Source organism: Vipera ursinii, assembly GCF_947247035.1.
Source record: "Vipera ursinii genome assembly, chromosome: 2".
In the NCBI taxonomy this organism is placed as follows: Eukaryota; Metazoa; Chordata; class Lepidosauria; order Squamata; family Viperidae; genus Vipera; species Vipera ursinii.
Window position 1 is genome coordinate 18,942,887 of NC_139513.1, and position 18,847 is coordinate 18,961,733.

The window sequence follows — 18,847 nt, forward strand, 5'->3', positions numbered from 1 at the left end:
AGAAATTTTGGGCTCAGTTGTGGTCATAAGTCGAGGACTGTCTTTAGTCATTCGTTAGGGAATCTCACCGCAGATGGAGATAGCATATGCCATCATGTCAAAGCTTGTAAATACTCTTAAGATTTCTTATTAATACTGTATATGTAACAGGTTTATCCCTGGGTCCATGGAAGTCTGAGGAAAAATTGAAAATAAAAGATGGCTTTCTTTTCCACTTCCAGCTCTTCCGAATCCCATGGAGAGCCCCAACAATTTCTGCCGCCTTTGTGGTGCCGGGCTGCGCGGGAATCATCGGCGGTGGCTTTTCAGCAGGACCAGCAACGGCTCGCGCCCTGACCTGCTGGTGATACTGTCCTATGTCCTTGACCGAGATCTTCCCCAGCGTGGAGATGGGCGCGGTGAATTCCTATGTGGGAAATGCGCCCAGGCCTTGGGGCGGGTGTACCATTTCGACACTGTCATTGCCCGGGTTCAAGCTCTCTCCATTGACCGCCTCCAGCGCCTGCTTTCGGAGAAAGACCAGTTGGCCCGCTCTCTGCGCCATATCTACACGCGGCGGTTCCCAGACAACGGGGCCTCCGCATCCTACACGGGCCAAGAGATCTCAGCCAGCATAGCGGATTTGCCCCAAGTGCAATACCAGCGCCTCCTGCAGGACGATATGGCCCTGTCTGAATATGAGTGTTGGGCTGACACCCCGGACAGCAGCCAGCCGGGCACCCCGTGTCGGAACCGCCAATGTCGCAGCTGCCACGGGCTGAGGGTGGATGACAACAATTACGAGTGGGTGTGCCGGACACCGAGACGGCTGGGAACGTGGTCCCCTGTTTTCTCCCTCTGCCGGGACAAGTCGCAGAGCATGCCTACCATGTACTGCACTGGCTCCCAGGCCTCTGTGCGATCCCAGAGCTTGGGAGACGTCGAGTCTTGTTCAATGCTATCGTTGGACACTTTGCCAGAAACGGAACTAGCCTGGGAAGCACTGAAAAACCTAAAGGACATTAGAAGGAAGCGGCTGAAGGTCCCATTGGGCAGTAAGATCCCTGTCCTGGTGGGCAACTGGCGTGGGGCTACAACGCAGAGAGAGAGCCCCGTGGGAGAAGAAGCCTATGAGGAACTGATGGATGAGTTTCTGCCTCTTGAGCCGAAGGTAAGAGCCTCAAAGAGGAAAGGTGGGATCAGCTGAGTTCAGGCATTATCCTAAGCTATGGTGTGTTCTAACCACCATGTGTTGTCCAGATAGTCCTCAACTTACAGCCATTTCTTTTAATGATGATGCAAAGTTACAACGGCACTGAAAAAAAGCAACTTATGACCGTTTTCCGCACTTATGACCATTGTGGCATCCCTGTGGTCACATGATCAAAATTCAGATGCATGGCAACTGGTTCATATTTATGACAGTTGCAGTGTCCTCCAGCCATATTACTTTTGCGACCTTCTGGCAAGCAAAGTCAATGGGGAAGCCAGATTCACTTAACAACCGTGGCAAGAAAAGTCAAAACTCACTTGACAATTACAGGTAGTCCTCAACCTACGACCTCAACTAAGCCCAAAATTTATGTTGCTAAGTGAGAAATTTGTTAAAGTGAGTTTTGCCCCATTTTACGACTTTTCTCGCCACAATTGCTAAGTGGATCACTGCATTTGTTAAGTGAGCATCACTGTTGTTAAGTGAATCTGCCTTCCGCATTGACTGTCAGAAGATCCCAAAAGGGGATCATGTGACTCTGGGACATTACAACCGTCATAAATATGAACCAGTTGTCAAGCATGTGAATGTAAATCACGTGACCATGGGGATGCTATGGTCATAAGTGTGAAAAGTGGTCCTAAGACATTGTTTCAGTACTGTTGTCATTTTGAACTGTCTCTAAATGAACTTTTGTAAGGACTACCTGTATCTTCCTTAACAGCAGATATTTTGGGCTTAATTGTTGTTGTAAGTTGAGGACTATTTGCATAAGACAATGGTGTAATTTATGAATGAAGGTTTAGTCTAATGAAAAAAAGTTCTAAGGGTGACATGATAGTGTTCCAATATCTCAGGGGCCGCCACAAAGAAGAGGGAGTCAAGCTATTCTCCAAAGCATCCAAAGGCAGGACAAGAAGCAACAGATGGAAACTAATCAAAGAGAGATGCAACCTAAAACTAAGGAGAAATTTCCTGTCATTGAGAACAATTAACCAGTGGAACGACTTCCCTCCAGAAGTGGGTGTTCCCATCACTGGAAGCTTTTAAGAAGAGGTTGGATAACCGTTTGTCTGAAATGGCATAGGGTCTCCTGCTTGAGCAGGGCATTAGACTAGAACAGGGCTTTTCAACCAGTGGTACGGGTACCACCTGTGGTACATTGGCACCTGGCAGGTGGTACGCGACCATCCTAGAAAAGTGGTAGCGGGGGAGGGGAATGAGCTGAACCGGTGGCAGCACCGCACAAGCCTGAGCGAGAGACGGTTGGAGCTGCAGGGCTGTCAGGGCTCAGCGGAAGCGCCAGGATCAGTGCCAGGCTTCAGCTGGAGCTCGGCATTGATCCTGGTGCTTCTGCTGAGCCCAGAAGAAGTGCCGATCAGCTGGAATGTTGCAGTATCTCCAGGGTCTTGTCATTTACATCCAGATGCTTGGCAACTGATTCATATTTATGATGGTCACTTTGTCCCAGGGTCATGTGAAGTGACCAAAACCTGCTGCAACCACCCAGCAGATGGGGGGGAGGAATAAAAACCAAATACCCCCCACCCTCACTGCCAATCCTCAACAGAAATGCTCACAACAATGAAAACCTCGGACAGGAGGAAGAGCGCCGCCGGGCGGGCAGGCAGCTGTCTTGCTCGGCTATGGCTTGGGGGGCACTTTTTTTTTTTATTGAAAAGTTTTAAAGTACAGTTTTCCTTTAAAAAACCCCCCCTCCCCCACCCTCCTCCCCCCCTACCTCCCCCCCTCCCCCTCTCCTTCCCCCCCCACCTCCCCCCTCCCCCCCTCCTCCCCGACTTCCCAGAGCTAAATACAAGGTATATATATATAAAAAAGCAATCATAAACAACCATATACTAACAACTATAAATTCTAAAATCTATCACTCTCTAGCTTATATAGGATAAAACAAACCTTAGCAATATAAAATATATATAAAAAACTAAAATAGAAAAAGAAGAAAGAAAAAAAAAACGAAAGAGGACTTATTCAAATGCTACATAAAACTTCTTAACCCTATACTTGTTCTAGATAAACTCAATCCATTTTCTCCATTCCATAATATAGCGTTCTTACGAATAATCTTTCAAATAAGCCGAAATCTAAAATCCATCACTCTCTAGCTTATATAAAATAAACCAATCCTTAATAATATTAAATATGTAAGAAAACTAGTGTCATTCATGTTAATTTCAAAAAAATCTCGTTTACACACCACGAACACCTATCCCTATTATCCTAATCAATCTCTAACCAAAATAGTCTATAATAGATAATTCTTACACAAATTAACCCACATTAGCCCATAAAACTTTCTTCCATTTCCTCTGTAATAAATTTAGTCCATTAGTTCCACTGCTTGACTGTAAGTACATTGTGAAAGTTCCATAGATTTCTGCTGGTCTTATTTTTTAATCTTTTTTGAACGTTTTAAGGCAGCACGCGTCACCCTCTGTTCTCTAGGATCGTCCAAAAGAGTTGTGGCTTGATCTCCTCCTGCTCCATTCTCGTCTGTTTGTGCATCTTCATCCTCTTGATATTCTCCTTCTCCAGATCCCTCTGCAACTTCCAAAAGTATTGATGGGGTTGCTTTTAAAACATTGTTGTAAAAATCACGCGCTTGCTTCACAGTAACCAAACAATACCTTTTGCCTTCATACATCAAGCTCAAGCCAACTGGGATCTCCCATCTGAACCTTATATCTCGTTGCTTGAGCTCTTGCACAAGAAATGTAAAGCCCTTCCTTCTCTTTAAAATCTTTGGAGGAATTTCTTTTAAAACCAGAACTTCTTGATCAGCAATCACAACTTTAGTATCATAGGCAGCTTGTATAATTTCATCTCTAATTTCCCTTTTTAGAAAATAAACCACCACATCTCTAGGCAGCTTTCTCTGTTTAGCAATCCACGAATTCACACGAAACACTTTGTCCATACCTTGTTTTATTTCAGATGCTGGCTGGTTCAATACCACCTCAAAAGCCTCTGAGACCAGCTGCTTTAAATCTTCCTTAATATTCTCTTTTAAACCTCTAATTCTAACAGCAAACTGCATCTGGTAAAATTGAGCCAGACTCAGTTCACTATCCATTTTGTCCTTTAAATCTTCAATTTCCAATACTTTTGCTTCTAATATAGCATTCTTTTGAGTCAAATCTTCCACTTTTTCATCCAGATCATCCACACATTGAGCTACTTTATGCACTGAAGACAAAATGTCTACCTTCATCTCTCTAAATTTCTGTTCCATCCTCTCTTCCATTCTCTCCTCCAATTTCTGCAGTTTCTCCTCTATCTGTAAAAATTTAACACCCATTGATTCCAAAATTAACTGAGTATGTTTTTCAAGATCCTTCAAAGTCAATACATCAGAAGAATGCAGCGCCTGCAATAATGAATGTTGTTGCACCGGAGAATTTCCAGCACTCCGAAAAGTTCTAGGAGGAGGTTTAGCCGCCATCTTTTACTTACAGTTGTGACGCACTTTCACTTTAAGTTTAGAAAAAGTCCATCAAGCTTGAGAGTAAAATAAAATAATCCTCTTCATCTTTCCCTCTTGTACCGCTCTGCCTGCTCTTTTCCTTTCATAGTCCTTCCTTCAGGCAGGGATGGTCGCAGACGCCTGGCTCTGCTCCATAAAATCCGGAGCAGAGACGCTGGCCAGCTGGGAGCAGCCCAGGCTACGGGGGAGTTCAATCCTTCAGCCGCCCAAGCTCAAAGCTCAGGCGGCCCCGGAGAACTCGACCCCTACCTGGGGGCTCACCCCCTCCTCTTCTCCCGAGGAGGGGGCTTCAAATTCGCCCGAACAGCTGATCGGCGCTGTTTCGGGCGAAAATCACTCAGCTGAGCCGCGGGCAGCCCGGGAAGGCTGTCTCCGGCGCCGCGGAGCCACCGGAAGTCCGGGGGGCACTTTTTTCAGTGCCATTGTAACTTCGAATAGTTACTAAGTGAACTGTTGTAAGTCGAGGACTACCTGTACTTCATCACTTTTTTCCTTTTTTTTTGGTCATCAGGGTTTTGACACCTTGCTAGGCAACTGGTGGTACTTGGATGTTGCCATATCCTAAAAGTGGTACAGTGGGTGAAAAGGTTGAAAAGCCCTGGACTAGAAGACCTCCAAGGACTCTTCCAAGTCTTATTCGGTTCTCTTATTCTGTCTTTCCCAAAGCTCCAGGTTCAGCGGTCTCTGCACCAGGACCTCCAAAGATCTTTTGATAATTTGAAGGAGCTCCTTGAAACAGCCAAAGGAGAGCTGAAGAGCTTTCAGGACAAACAAGGAGAAGCACCCAACCAGGTAAAACTTTTAAGTCTTCCTTGTCTCCTTTATCAAGCAGTGCCTCCCGAGTAACTGGTGCCACCCGAGGGCAGAAGAATTGACCCCCAACCCCTGGATCCCCCTATTTGGCTCAAAACATCCCCATTCGTTTGCTCCAGCAGCAAATTAGTTTCACACCCAAAAAACTGGGCTGGTGCAGGTTGAGAGAAAACTAGTCCAGCCCCTGTGCTTAAGGGGGCCTTTATGCTTGCGTAATTTTATTCTGCCCACCACAACACCTCCTTTTTGACCTGTTCCGGATGTGTTTAAGGAGTCATATCTGATTGGCTAAAAAGGTAAAGGTCTCCCTGTCAGTCATGGGGGCAGTGCTCATCTTTTGTTTCTTGGCTGAGGGAGCCAGTGTTGTCTGAAGACAATTTCTGTGGTCATGTGGCCAGCATAGCTACCCACCAAAGGCTCACGGAACACTGTTAACCTTCCCACTGAAGTGGTACCTATTAATCTATTTGCATTCTTTCTAATTGTGAGATGGGCAGGAGCTGAGGCATGTAACGGGAGCTTACCCCATTGCATGGAGCTCAGGTCTCGAACCCATTTAAGTCGGAATTAAAGTGGAAGAGGAGGGAAGACACTGTGACTTGTTTAACCAAAGCCTGGTTTGTTCCTTCCTCTTGTCAGTCATGCGAAAGAGAATCAACTGATTGTGTTGTTGTTGTTAGCTGCGAAGTCGTGTCCGACCCATCGTGACCCTATGGACAATGGTCCTACAGGCCTTCCTGTCCTCTACCATCTTCTGGAGTTCATTTAAGCTCACGCCTACTGCTTCAGTGACTCCATCCAGCCACCTCATTCACTGATTGTGATGGGCTTTAAATGAAAGAAGGAGGCAGAGGAACATAAGCCAGGATCCTGGATAAAGATGTAAAGATAGGTTGTGACTGGACTTCCGGTGGCTCCGCGGCGACGGAGACAGCCCTCCCGGGCTGCCCGCGGCTCAGCTGTTGTTTTTTCGCCCGAAACAGCGCCGATCAGCTGTTCGGGCGAAATTGAAGCCCCCTCCTCGGGAGAAGAGGAGGGGGTGAGCCCCCAGGTAGGGGTAGAGTTCTCCGGGGCCGCCTGAGCTTGGAGCTTGGGCGGCTGAAGGATTGAACTCCCCCGTAGCCTGGGCTGCTCCCAGCTGGCCAGCGTCTCTGCTCCGGATTTCATGGAGCAGAGCCAGGCGTCTGCGACCATCCCTGCTTGAAGGAGAGACTATGAAAGGAAAAGAGCAGGCAGAGCAGTGCAAGAAGGAAAGATAAAGAGATGAAGAGGATTATTTTGTTTTACTCTCAAGCTTGATGGACTTTGCTTAAAACTTAAAGTGAAAGTGCGTCACAATTGTAAGTAAAAGATGGCGGCTAAACCTCCCCCTAGAACTTTTCGGAGTGCTGGAAATTCTCCGGTGCAACAACAATCATTATTGCAGGCGTTGCATTCTCCTGATGTATTGACATCGAAGGATCTTGAAAAACATACTCAGTTAATTTTGGAGTCAATGGGTGTTAAATTTGCACAGATGGAGGAGAAATTGGAGAAATTGGAGCAGAGAATGGAAGAAAGGATGGAACAGAAACTTAGAGAGATGAAGGTAGACATTTTGACTTCAGTGCATAAAGTAGCTAAATGTGTGGAGGTGCTGGATGATCAAGTGGGAGATTTGACTCAAAAGAATGCTATATTAGAAGCAAAAGTATTGGAAATTGAAGATTTAAAAGACAAACTGGATAGCGAACAGAGTTTGGCTCAATTTTACCAGATGCAGTTTGCTGTTAGAATTAGAGGCCTAAAAGAGAATATTAAGGAAGATTTAAAGAAGATGGTTTCTGAGGCTCTTGAGGGGGTATTGAACCATCCAGCATCTGAAATAAAACAAGGCATGGACAAAGTGTTTCGTGTGAATTCGTGGATTGCTAAGCAGAGAAAGTTGCCTAGAGATGTGGTGGTTTATTTTGTAAAAAGGGAAATTAGAGATGAAGTTATACAAGCTGCCTATGATACTAAAGTTGTGATTGCTGGTCAAGAAGTTTTGGTTCTAAAAGAAATTCCTCCAAAGATTTTAAAGAGAAGGAAGGACTTTATATTTCTTGTGCAAGAGCTCAAGCAAAGAGATATAAGGTTCAGATGGGAGATCCCAGCTGGGTTGAGCTTCATGTATGATGGCAAAAGGTACTGTTTGGGTACTGTGAAGCAAGCGCATGATTTTTACAACAATGTTTTAAAAGTAACCCCATCAACACTTCTGGAAGCTGTAGAGGGATCTGGAGAAGGAGAATGTCAAGAGGATGAAGATGGACAGATGGATGAGAAGGGTACAGGAGGAGATCAAGCTGCAACTCTTTTGGATGATCTTAGAGAACAGAGGGTGACGCGTGCTGCCTTAAAACGCTCAAAAAAGACTAAAAAATAAGACTAGTAGAAATCTATGGAACTTCCGCAATATACTTATAGTCAAGTGGTAGTTGGGTTTTTAAGAGTTTTGGGATGTTATCTATGGTAACAGAATTTTCAATTTGGAATTAATGGACAATTAACTACAGAGGAAGAGGAAGAAAGTTTTGTGGGTTAATGCGGGTTAATTTGTGTAAGAATTATCTATTATAGCCTATTTTGGCTAGAGAGGTTAATAGGGATAGGTGCTTGTGGTGTGTAAGTGAGAATATGTCTAGGTAATAGTGAATTGTGGAAGAACATAGATGGGAATGATGCTAGTTTTCTTTTATTTTAGTTCTTTATACATATTTAGTATTGTTAAGGATTGGCTTACTCTATATAAGCTAGAGAGTGATGGATTTTAGAGTTTATAATTGTTAGTATATGATTGTTTATGATTGCTTTTTAGATATACACCTTGTATCTTGCTCTGGGAAGTTGAGGGGGGGAGGGGGGGAGGAGGGGAAGTAGAAGGGGGGGGGACAGGGGAGGGAGGAGGGAGAGGGGGAGGGGTGGAGATAGGGGGGAGTTAGGGAGGGGAGGAGGGAGGGGGAAGGGGGGTTTTTCAAAGGAAAATTGTATTTTAAAACTTTTCAATAAAAAAAACAACAAGAAAAAAAAGACTAAAAAAAAAATAAGATAGGTTGTGACTAAAGCAAGATAGGATTAGTAAACCAATGACTGCTTTGTTGCCTATAATAAAGCACAGCTCTCTTCTTGGAATGAGTGGGTGCATTATATTAAAGAAGCAAGCGGAACTAGGGTTTAAGTTAACTGAGATCCATGTCTGTCTGTCCTGTTCAGATTCCCTGGGATTTAAAACCAACTTGAGATTTTTAGGTGTTTCATTAAAGGTCTGGCAGGGTGCTTAGCTGTTATTTCTTACTGAATCTGCCCAGACTTTGAAATCTTCATAATACTTGTAATTCCCATGCTTATATATTTATATTTCATTGATCCTATTTTTATGATTCTTTTTATTTTTTTCACTGAGGTTTTTCTATGCTATATAACCACTGGTGTAAATGTTATTATGGTTAAAGTTGCTTGTTCTAACTGACAGTGAAAAAGCTTAAAATACTTTTTTTTAAAATGAAGGACTTTTTAAATTCCTTATCTAATTGTTCCTTCTATCTTACTCCATTTTGCCTCTGGGCTTATACCTGAATTCAGACTGATGATGCAGGTAGTCCTTGTGTTACAACTTTTCATTTAGCGACCCTTCAGAGTTAAAACAGCACTGAAAGAACAGCAATTATGATCATTTTTCACACAACTGTTGCAACATCCCCATGGTCACGTGATCAACATTCAGATGCTTGGTAACCGGCTCGTATTTATGACGGTTGCAGTGTCCCTGGAATCATGTGATCCCCTTTTGCGACCTTCTGATAAGCAAAGTCAATGGGGAAGCCAGATTCACTTAACAACTGCAGTGATTCATGTAACTGGTCGTAAGCATGAACTGGTCATAAGTCAGGTTTGTAATTTTGAGAGGTTACTAAATGAATGATTGTAAGTCAAAAGTCAAACCCTGACTACTCTTTAGAAGGCCAGATCTTGAAGGTAAAACTCAAATACTTTGGCCACCTAATGAGAAGGAAGGACTCACTGGAGAAGAGCCTAATGCTGGGAAAGGTTGAGGGCAAGAGAAGAAAGGGAGGACAGAGAATGAGGTGGCTGGATGGAGTCACTGAAGCAGTAGGTGTGAGCTTAAATGGACTCCAGAAGATGGTAGAGGACAGGAAGGCCTGGAGGAATGTTGTCCATGGGGTCGCGATGGGTCGGACACAACTTTGCAACTAACAACAAAGTCAAAGGGAGCCTGTTAGTGTAACCTTGCATTAAAGACAGAGTTAATAATTCTGGCTATGCTTCTTGTCTGGACTACCACTCAAGGTTGGCATATTTCCCTTTTTCCCCCACCCCACTCTCTGTGGCACAGGAAGCTGGTTTTCCACTTGAAAAGGCCATGGATCACCAGGAGCAGCTGATCCTTCAACTGACCAGGTGTCTGCAAAGCAAGGAGGAAGTGCTACAGGTGAGCTGAGCAATAGAGACCCTCCAGGTCTTCCAGGTGATGAAAGGAATGCCCCCACCTGTCTCATTTCCTTGGTGAAGGGCATCATAAGGGAAGATGATGGAACTACAGTAAGAGGGCCGTTTTCGAGCCAAATTCTCATTGGCTCAAGTATTTCCTATTTCTGCCTCGAAAATAAAACAGTTGGGATGCTTCCCCTGTTTCATTTCTGATCTCCTGAAGAACTGGAAGGATCAGGTCTAAATCTCTGCTTGGTTCTTGATCAGCAGCCTGTTCTTGATCAATCTTAACGTCTCTATTCAAGCTATTTCCATCAAGCTAGAATCAATCACCATAATTTCCACAAAAATAGCACTTTAAATGGTGCAAGTTTCAACAAGGCAATCATTTTATCTGCCCTAATCAAGACCTGTATTGCTTGAGAGCCCTAGGCAAAATGTAGAACAAGCAAGTAACATAGTAATCGATGGACTAAAATGTTATTTGAGTTACAAATATATATATTTATAATAGCGATCCACCATCACATTGTAGTGTGAGGTGGGAAGGATATAAATTATATAGGACTAGACTAGACTAGACTAGAATAGAATAGAATAGAATAGAATAGAATAGAATAGAATAGAATAGAATAGAATAGAATAGAATAGAATAGAATAGAATAGAATAGAATAGAATAGAATAGAAGCTGGAAGGGATCTTGGAGGTCTTCTAGTCCAGCCCCTTGCTCAAGCAGCAGGACCTGTACCACTTCAGACAAGTGACTGTCTAGTCTCTTCTTAAAAACCTCCAGTGATGGAGCACCCACGGTTTCTGGAGACAAAGCTGTTCCACTGGTTAATTGTCCTCACTGTTAGGAAATTTCTCCTTAATTCCAGGTTGCTTCTCTCTTTGGTCAGTTTCCAACCATTGTTTCTTGTCCTGCCCTCTGGTGCTTTGGATAATAATTTGACCCCCCTTTTTTTGTGGCAGCCCCTCAAATACTGAACTACTGCTATCATGTCACCCCTGTTTCTTCTTTTCTTTAGACTAGCCAAACCCAAGTGCTGCAGATGTTCTTCATATGATTTAGTCTCCAGGCCTTGGATCATCTTAGTTGCTCTTCTCTGAACTTTTTCCAAGGTCTCAACATCTTTTTTGTAGTATGGCGACCAAAATTGGTTGCAGTATCCCAGGTGTGGTCTCACTAGGGTTTTATAAAGCGGTACTAATACTTTGTGTGATCTTGATTCTGTACCTCTGTTTATACAACCCAGGATTGTATTAGCTTTTTTGGCAGCTGCTGCACATTGCTGGCTCATAGTCAAGCGATCGTCCACTAGATATTAAACAATATCCCAGATGGTAATAAAAAGGGAAAGATGAAAGTGAAGAAAGAAAGGAGAATTTGGTCCTTTTGGAGAGGAACTCTGATCCTTTTTGTCCGATTTTTCTTCTCCAGGACTGCCTGGTCATCCTGTCATCACTCAGATCGCCTGGAATGAACGCCCCCAAGTTGGAAAGCCTGATCAAGCAGATGGCCCAGCGTCTGAAAGATCGAGACCAAGCTTTAGAGGTAAACCATGATGAGGAAAGGGACCTGCACTATCCTCTTTGGGAGCAACCAAAGATCTGGGTTGTTCAGGATCAGATGTTGGGAATTTGTGTTCCTTGTGGGTTAGATGGACAACCTGTGGGTTCTCCCTTCGTAGCTGAACTACAACTCCCAACAGTTGAGCCAGCAAAGCCAAGGTGAGAGATTCTGGGAATTGTAGCTAAAGTTTGGATTAGCCCAATACTTCTTCAGATTAAAAGCTTGTTAGCAAAGCACCAGAACCTGAGGTGGAAATCCAAAGTTACATGCGGAAGCTTCTCCAATTCGAAAGGTCAGTATTAGATAGCAGAGCCAAGAGTGACAGAGATGTTGTCTAATGTGGGGAACGATGCTAGTCCTTGAGATGACCCCAAAATACTGTAAATGTAATATTTTCCAAGTATATTTAAATCCAAAATGATGGTGAGAAGCTGGCTCTCAGGAGAAAAAAGGGTATAATGGCTGAGCAGCAACATTTTTTAAAACAAATTTTTATTGAACATACAACTTCCCTGACTTCAACACTGCTATTGTTGTTAGTTGCGAAGTCGTGTCCGACCCATCGCGACCCCATGGACAATGTTCCTCCAGGCCTTCCACTCCTCTACCATCTTCTGGAGTCCATTTAAGCTCACGCCTACTGCTTCAGTGACTCCATCCAGCCACCTCATTCTCTGTCGTCCCCTTCTTCTCTTGCCCTCAACCTTTCCCAGCATTAGGCTCTTCTCCAGTGAGTCCTTCCTTCTCATTAGGTGGCCAAAGTATTTGAGTTTCAACTTCATGATCTGGCCTTCTAAAGAGCGGTCAGGGTTGATCTCCTCTAGGACTGACCGGTTTGATCACCTTGCAGTCCAAGGGACTCGCAGGAGTCTTCTCCAGCACCATAGTTCAAAGGCTTCAATTCTTTGGTGCTCAGCCTTTCTTATGGTCCAACTTTCACAGCCATACATTGCAACTGGGAAGACCACTGCTGTTAGTATTACCTTATATAAGGAAAGGGCCGCGGTGGCTCAGTGGGTTAGGACACTGAGCTTGTCGATCAGAAGGTCGGCAGTTTGGCGGGTCAAATCCCAAGTGCCGTGTAACAGAGTGAGCGCCTGTTACTCGTCCCAGCTTCTGCCAACCTAGCAGTTCGAAAGCACGTAAAAATGCAAGTAGAAAAATAGGGACCATTCCGGTGGGAAGGTAACAGCGTTCCGTGCGCCTTTGGCATCTAGTCATGCCGGCCACATGACCACAGAGACGTCCTCGGACAAGCGCTGGCTCTTCGGCTTTGAAACGGAGATGAGCACCGGCCCCTAGAGTCCGAAACGACTAGCACGCATGTGCAGGGGAACCTTTACCTTTACCTTTACTATCTCTCTGTCTATTTACCATCTGTCTGTCTGCCTATCTCTGTCTATCTCGTCTGTCTTGTCTGTCTGTCTGCCTATCTATATCTATTTATATCTATCTATCTCTCTATTTATCGTCTGCCTATATCTATCTATCTATCTATCTATCTATCTATCTATCTATCTATCAATCATCTGCCTATCTATATCTATCTCTGTCTATTTATCATCTGTCTGTCTGCCTATCTATATCTATCTATCTATCTATCTATCTATCTATCTATCTATCTATCTATCTACCTACCTACCTACCTATCTATTTTTTTTAATTTATTTTAATTCCATTTATATCCCGCCCTTCTCCGAAGACTCAGGGCGGCTTACAAGCTTAGCAGTAGCCTTCATTCTATGTATATGCCTGCTTGTTAGGGCTTTCACACACACCCCAAGCGGCATTATTACAAAGTCAGCTTAATTGCCCCCAACAATCTGGGTCCTCATTTTACCTACCTCGGAAGGATGGAAGGCTGAGTCAACCTTGAGCCTGGTGGGATGCGAACCTGCACTAATTGCAGGCAGCTGGTGTTACTTAAGGAGGCATTAGCCCCATCTATCTTATCAAAAATAACTCCTAGTTCTCTTTTTTTCCTTTGATCTCCTCAGAAGATTCTATCCAGCCATTTCTTGGCCCTGGAGTTCGTGCACCGTCAGTTGAGGCACCTTCAAGAAGCATTGAAAGATAAAGATGCTGATCTGGCACGACTCAACACCAGCCTCCGCACTGAAGAGGAGACCATGCATGTATGAATGGGTAGATATGGGGTCCAGTCGGGAGGGATCTGGTAATTCAGACAATGTGGTGGAAGATTGATTGACTTAGTGCAACGTGACGGGAAAAGAAATTGTAGCCCTGGCTACCTTCTTAATTGTTTTCTCTCATGTTTCTGAGTGTGTGAGATTCTGGAAAGAGTGTGACAACTTCAAACAGTAGGAGTGTGGTGGCTCACGTGGTTAGGATGCTGGGCTGTTGATTGGCAGGCTTGTGTTGGAGACCCAGGTGCTGCCACATGGTGGGTGAGCTCCTGTCACTCGCTCCAACTCCTGTTGACCCAGCAGTTTGAAAGTGGGTACCACTTTGGTGGGCAACATAACAGGGACACGAAAAGAATTCCCAGTTCAGCGTCTCCTGGGCAATGGTGATGTCCAACATGGAAGTCTAGTATAACTTCAAATAATGGTAATGGTGTTTAAGGCCCTACATGGCATGGGTCCGGAGTACGTTAGGGAGCACCTGCTGCCGGCATCAACTTCCCTCCGCCCTGTGCGCTCCCACAGAGAGGGCGTCCTCAGGGTGCCACCGATCAGAGAATGTCGATTGGTGGCCCCCAGGGGGAGGTCCTTCTCTGTGGGCACCCCGGAGCTATGGAATCGGTTGTCGGTTGAGCTCCGGATGGCACCCGACCTTCGCTCCTTCCGTCGCGATCTGAAAACACTCTTATTTGAACAAGCCAGCCTGGCCTGATGGGGGATGGGTTGGGTTTTTATTGTCATTTTTAATATATGTATTTACTGTTTTTAGTTGGGCATATGTTTCATTTTCTTTTAACTTTTGTATTTTTGTATTTTTTATATATCTGCCCTGTTCACCGCCCTGAGTCCTTCGGGAGAAGGGCGGTATATAAATAAAATTATTATTATTATTATTATTATTATTATTATTATTATTATTATTATTATTATTATTATTATTATTATTATTAAATAGTGTTTAACAATATTGTGTTTTCCTTCTTTCCAAGTTTCTTGTCTCTAGCATCACAGAGAAGCATTGAGTGGTGGTTTCATGCCAGATACACTGTATCATACCTTGTTTATTTGCTTACATATTATTTATATATTTATATGTTTTTAATAACATTTATATGTTTTCTATTTTCTTTTTAAAAAAGTATGCATTCTTGCTGAATGAGTTGAGATAGTCCACAACTTACACCGGTTGCTTAGCGACCATTAAAGTTATAACAGACTTCCCCAGAGGTACTTACAACCCAGTTCCAAAGTTCCAATGTCCCGCCCCCTCCCTGTGGTCATGTGACCTCATGCCAGGCGCTTAGCAACCAGCCCACATTTACAATCATGTTCACATGATCATATTTATAATGATTTTGTTGAAGACTAGCATTTAGTTCTGGTTTTCAGCAGAACCAATTCATAGGAAACAATGGGTTCACTTTATGACATGGTGCTCACTTTACAACCCAAGATGGTTACTTAATGACCGTGGTGTTCACTTAATGACAACTGCTAAAATGTTATAAAGTTGGGTCAGTCACGTGGGTGACCTGTTTTATGACTGTCATAACTTAAAACCATAATGGGCAGACTCAATTAGAGTCGTAAGTCAAGGACCAGCCATAATGTAGATTTTTCCAAGTTTGGAGGAATAATTCTTGTTGCAAAATCTCTACAGGTAGTCCTCAGCCTACAACCACAATTGAGCCCAAAATTAATGTGGTTAAATGAGAAATTTGTTAAGTGAGTTCTGCCCCATTTTACGACTTTTCTTGCCACATTTGCTAAGTTAGTCACTGCAGTTCTTAAATTAGTAACGTGGTTGTTAAGGGAATCTGGCTTCCCCATTGACTTTGCTTGTCAGAAGGTCGCAAAAGATGAGCACATGCCCCTGGGACACCGCAACCGTCATAAGTGTGAGTCAGTTGTCAAGCATCTGAATGTAAATCACGTGACCGTGGGGATGCTACAAGGGTCCTAAGAGTGAAAAATGGTCGTAAGTCTCTTCTTTCCCCCCAGTGGTGGTGTAACTTCAAACGGTCACTAAATGAACTCTTGTAAGTCGAGGACGACTTGTTCTGAAATTCGCGAATATTGAGAGGGAGGTTTGGGACAGATGAGAATCTGCAGCTGTAGGTAATCTCTTTCTGTTTACCTTCTGTGGTCCTTCTTCTCCTTCCCTTCTCCCAATATCCCAGGCTCTGCGGGAGCTTTTGAACCAGAAGGACCAGGAAATCCGGCGTCTAGAATCTCTCTGTGCCTCAACTCAGGACTTCTGGCAACTGCAGGACCAAAGCTTGCTCTTTGCTTTGAAGGAGAAAGAAACCTTAATTAAAGCCCTCCAGGAGGCCTTGACCAGCAGCACCAAGGATGTGGAGGTAGCTCTTCCTCTGCCAAATTCAGATTTTAGTTATTGATAATGTTGCACGGGTCGTCCTTGACTTACAACAGCTCGTTTAGTTACAACGGCTCTGAAAAAATTGACATGACTATTTTTCACACGACTATTTGCACCATTCCCCCATGGTCACGTGATCAGAATTCAGAGGCTTGGCATCCGACTCGTATGTATGACGTGTTGCAGCATCCTGGAGTCACGTGATTACCTTTTGGGGGTTTTTTTGTACAAGTTTTATTACTTTTTTAATTTTACGTTCAGATATTTGTGAAGCAACACGGTGGTTGGGTAGTCAAAAGTAAACAATAGCAAAATACAAGTTATTTGTAAATAGCTCAAGTTACATCAAGAAAGATTCCCTCTCCAGTTCCCTCAGTTATAACATAAATTAATCAAACTAATACATTTCTGATTGTGGCCTAGTCAATTAGAAGAATTTTCAATATATTTTCATTTGTACAAATCAATATCCTGTTTTTAAGTTTTACCTAATTGCAATAGAGTATTCTGGAACAGGGCTTTTCAACCAGTGGTACAGGTACCACCTGTGGTACATTGGAACCTGGCAGGTGGTATGCGACGATCCTAGAAAAGTGGTAGCGGGGGAGGGGAAGGAGCTGAACCAGTGGCAGCACCACACAAGCCTGAGCGAGAGAGGGCTGGAGCTGCAGGGCTGTCAGGGCTCAGCAGAAGCGCCAGGATCAGCGCCAGGCAGCACCTGGAGCTCGGCGCTGATCCTGGAGCTTCTGCTGAGTCCAGAAGAAGCGCCGATCAGCTGGAATGTTGCAGCATCCCCAGGGTCTTGTGATTTACATTCAGATGCTTGGCAACTGATTCATATTTATGACGGTCACAGTGTCCCAGGGTCATGTGAAGTGACCAGAATCTGCTGCAACCACCCAGCAGAGGGAGGGGGAATAAAAACCAAATACCACCCCACCCTACCCTCGCTGCCAATCCTCAACAGAAATTCTCACAAAATGAAAACCTCAGACAGGAGGAAAAGCGCCGCCGGGCAGGCAGGCAGGTGTCTTGCTCGGCTGTGGCTTGGGGGGCACTTTTTTCAGTGCCATTGTAACTTCAAACAGTCACTAAGTGAACTGTTGTAAGTCGAGGACTTACATTCTTTTCCTTTTACATTCTTTTCCCTTTTTTTGGTCATCAAGTTCTTGACACCTTGCTAGGCGCCTGGTGGTATGTTGCCATATCCTAAAAGTGGTACAATGGGTGAAAAGGTTGAAAAGCCCTGTTCTAGAATAGCCTAAGATATATAAAAGAAAACTTAATTTTTGGGTGACCCCCATTTCCCTATTTCAATAAAAAGCAATTATCCTGTCTACAAAACTTACATTGTTCATTTCAAAACATTCTTAGTGTTTAGAAGTAAATTCTATGTGATCACCTTTTGTGACTTCCTGACAGGCCAAGGCCAATGGGGAAGCCACATTCACTTAACAGCCGTGTTACTAACGTAACAATTGTAGTGGTTTACTTAACCGCTGTGGCAAGGAAGGCCATAAAGTGGGTCAAAGCTCTCTTAACAATGGTGTCAGCAACAAATGTGGGGCTGAGTTGTGGTAATAAGTCGAGGTCTACCGGTATTTGTATCCCGCCTTTCATTCAGGATCTTGAGGCACCCTCATGATTCTCCTCTTCTTACTTTTCTACACAACCATAGTCTTCTGAGGCAGGTAGGGTGGAAAGAGGGTTCCATGCAGCTTCCATGGTTGAAGAATGATTAGAACCCAGGTCTCTTTTCTGATGGCCCAGAACCTTCCCTTCTCCCCCACACTGGTTGTTGGGCTGAAAGAGAGGGGCTGGCCCAGAGGACTCCAGGGAAACTACATGGCTGAGGGAAATTAAGCTTAAACAAAAATTACCAAAATAGGATGCATGGTGAATTAATGAGATGATAAGATAAGATAACCTTTATTGTCATTTTTTTTTTTACTGTGGGCACAACGGCACACATCAACAAGGAAATTTAGTTGCCCACTCTCGAAGTGAAACACATACATGACGCACACCTAACCACATTATATACAACATAGGTATAGACCCACAACCCTACATTACATAACAAATACAGTAAATATTAAATATTGCCCATCTTGAATATATAACAGAAGGAGGAAGCTTAAGAGTTCACAAGGTTAATGCTGTATGGAATGAAACTATGGCTGAATTGGGTTGTTCTGCTATGGACACCACGAAGCCTCCTCCCAGAAGGTAACAAGGAAAACAGGTCGTGAAGAGGATGTGTAGTATACCAGATAATCTTACGGATCCTGTTCAAGCAATGCTTCTGTGCTATGTCCTGGATGGGAGGGAAGGAACTGCCAATGATCTTTTCGGCCATCCTCACCACACTCTGCACCGGCCTTCCTGTCTGAAGCAGTGATGCTTCCAAACCAGACTGTGATGCTGTATGACAGGATGCTCTCGATCATCCCCCTGTAGAAAGTGGTCGGGACAGTTTTTTATTTTTATTTATTTTAATTCCATTTATATCCCGCCCTTCTCCGAAGACTCAGGGCAGCTTACAAGCTTAGCAGTAGCCTTCATTCTATGTATATGCCTGCTTATTAGGGCTTTCACACACACCCCAAGCGGCATTATTACAAAGTCAGCTTAATTGCCCCCAACAATCTGGGTCCTCATTTTACCTACCTCGGAAGGATGGAAGGCTGAGTCAACCTTGAGCCTGGTGGGATACGAACCTGCACTAATTGCAGGCAGCTGGTGTTACTTAAGGAGGCATTAGCCCAC

The 18,847-nt window shown here is 44.0% G+C and overlaps 1 protein-coding gene across 4 annotated transcripts in view; it reads left to right on the forward strand.

Annotated features, from left to right (window-relative positions):
• The window catches only part of LOC310636111 (uncharacterized protein), a 33,812-nt gene that overhangs the window by 9,780 nt on the left and 5,185 nt on the right, over nucleotides 1–18,847 (forward strand). For all 4 annotated transcript variants that reach the window (XM_083355641.1, XM_083355640.1, XM_083355642.1 and 1 more), the window contains exons 2-7: nucleotides 222–1,150; nucleotides 5,364–5,489; nucleotides 9,886–9,981; nucleotides 11,423–11,536; nucleotides 13,552–13,689; nucleotides 15,879–16,058. In XM_083355641.1, the coding sequence (XP_083211767.1) occupies nucleotides 222–1,150; nucleotides 5,364–5,489; nucleotides 9,886–9,981; nucleotides 11,423–11,536; nucleotides 13,552–13,689; nucleotides 15,879–16,058 (1,583 nt within the window). The remainder of the gene's footprint in view (nucleotides 1–221; nucleotides 1,151–5,363; nucleotides 5,490–9,885; nucleotides 9,982–11,422; nucleotides 11,537–13,551; nucleotides 13,690–15,878; nucleotides 16,059–18,847) is intronic.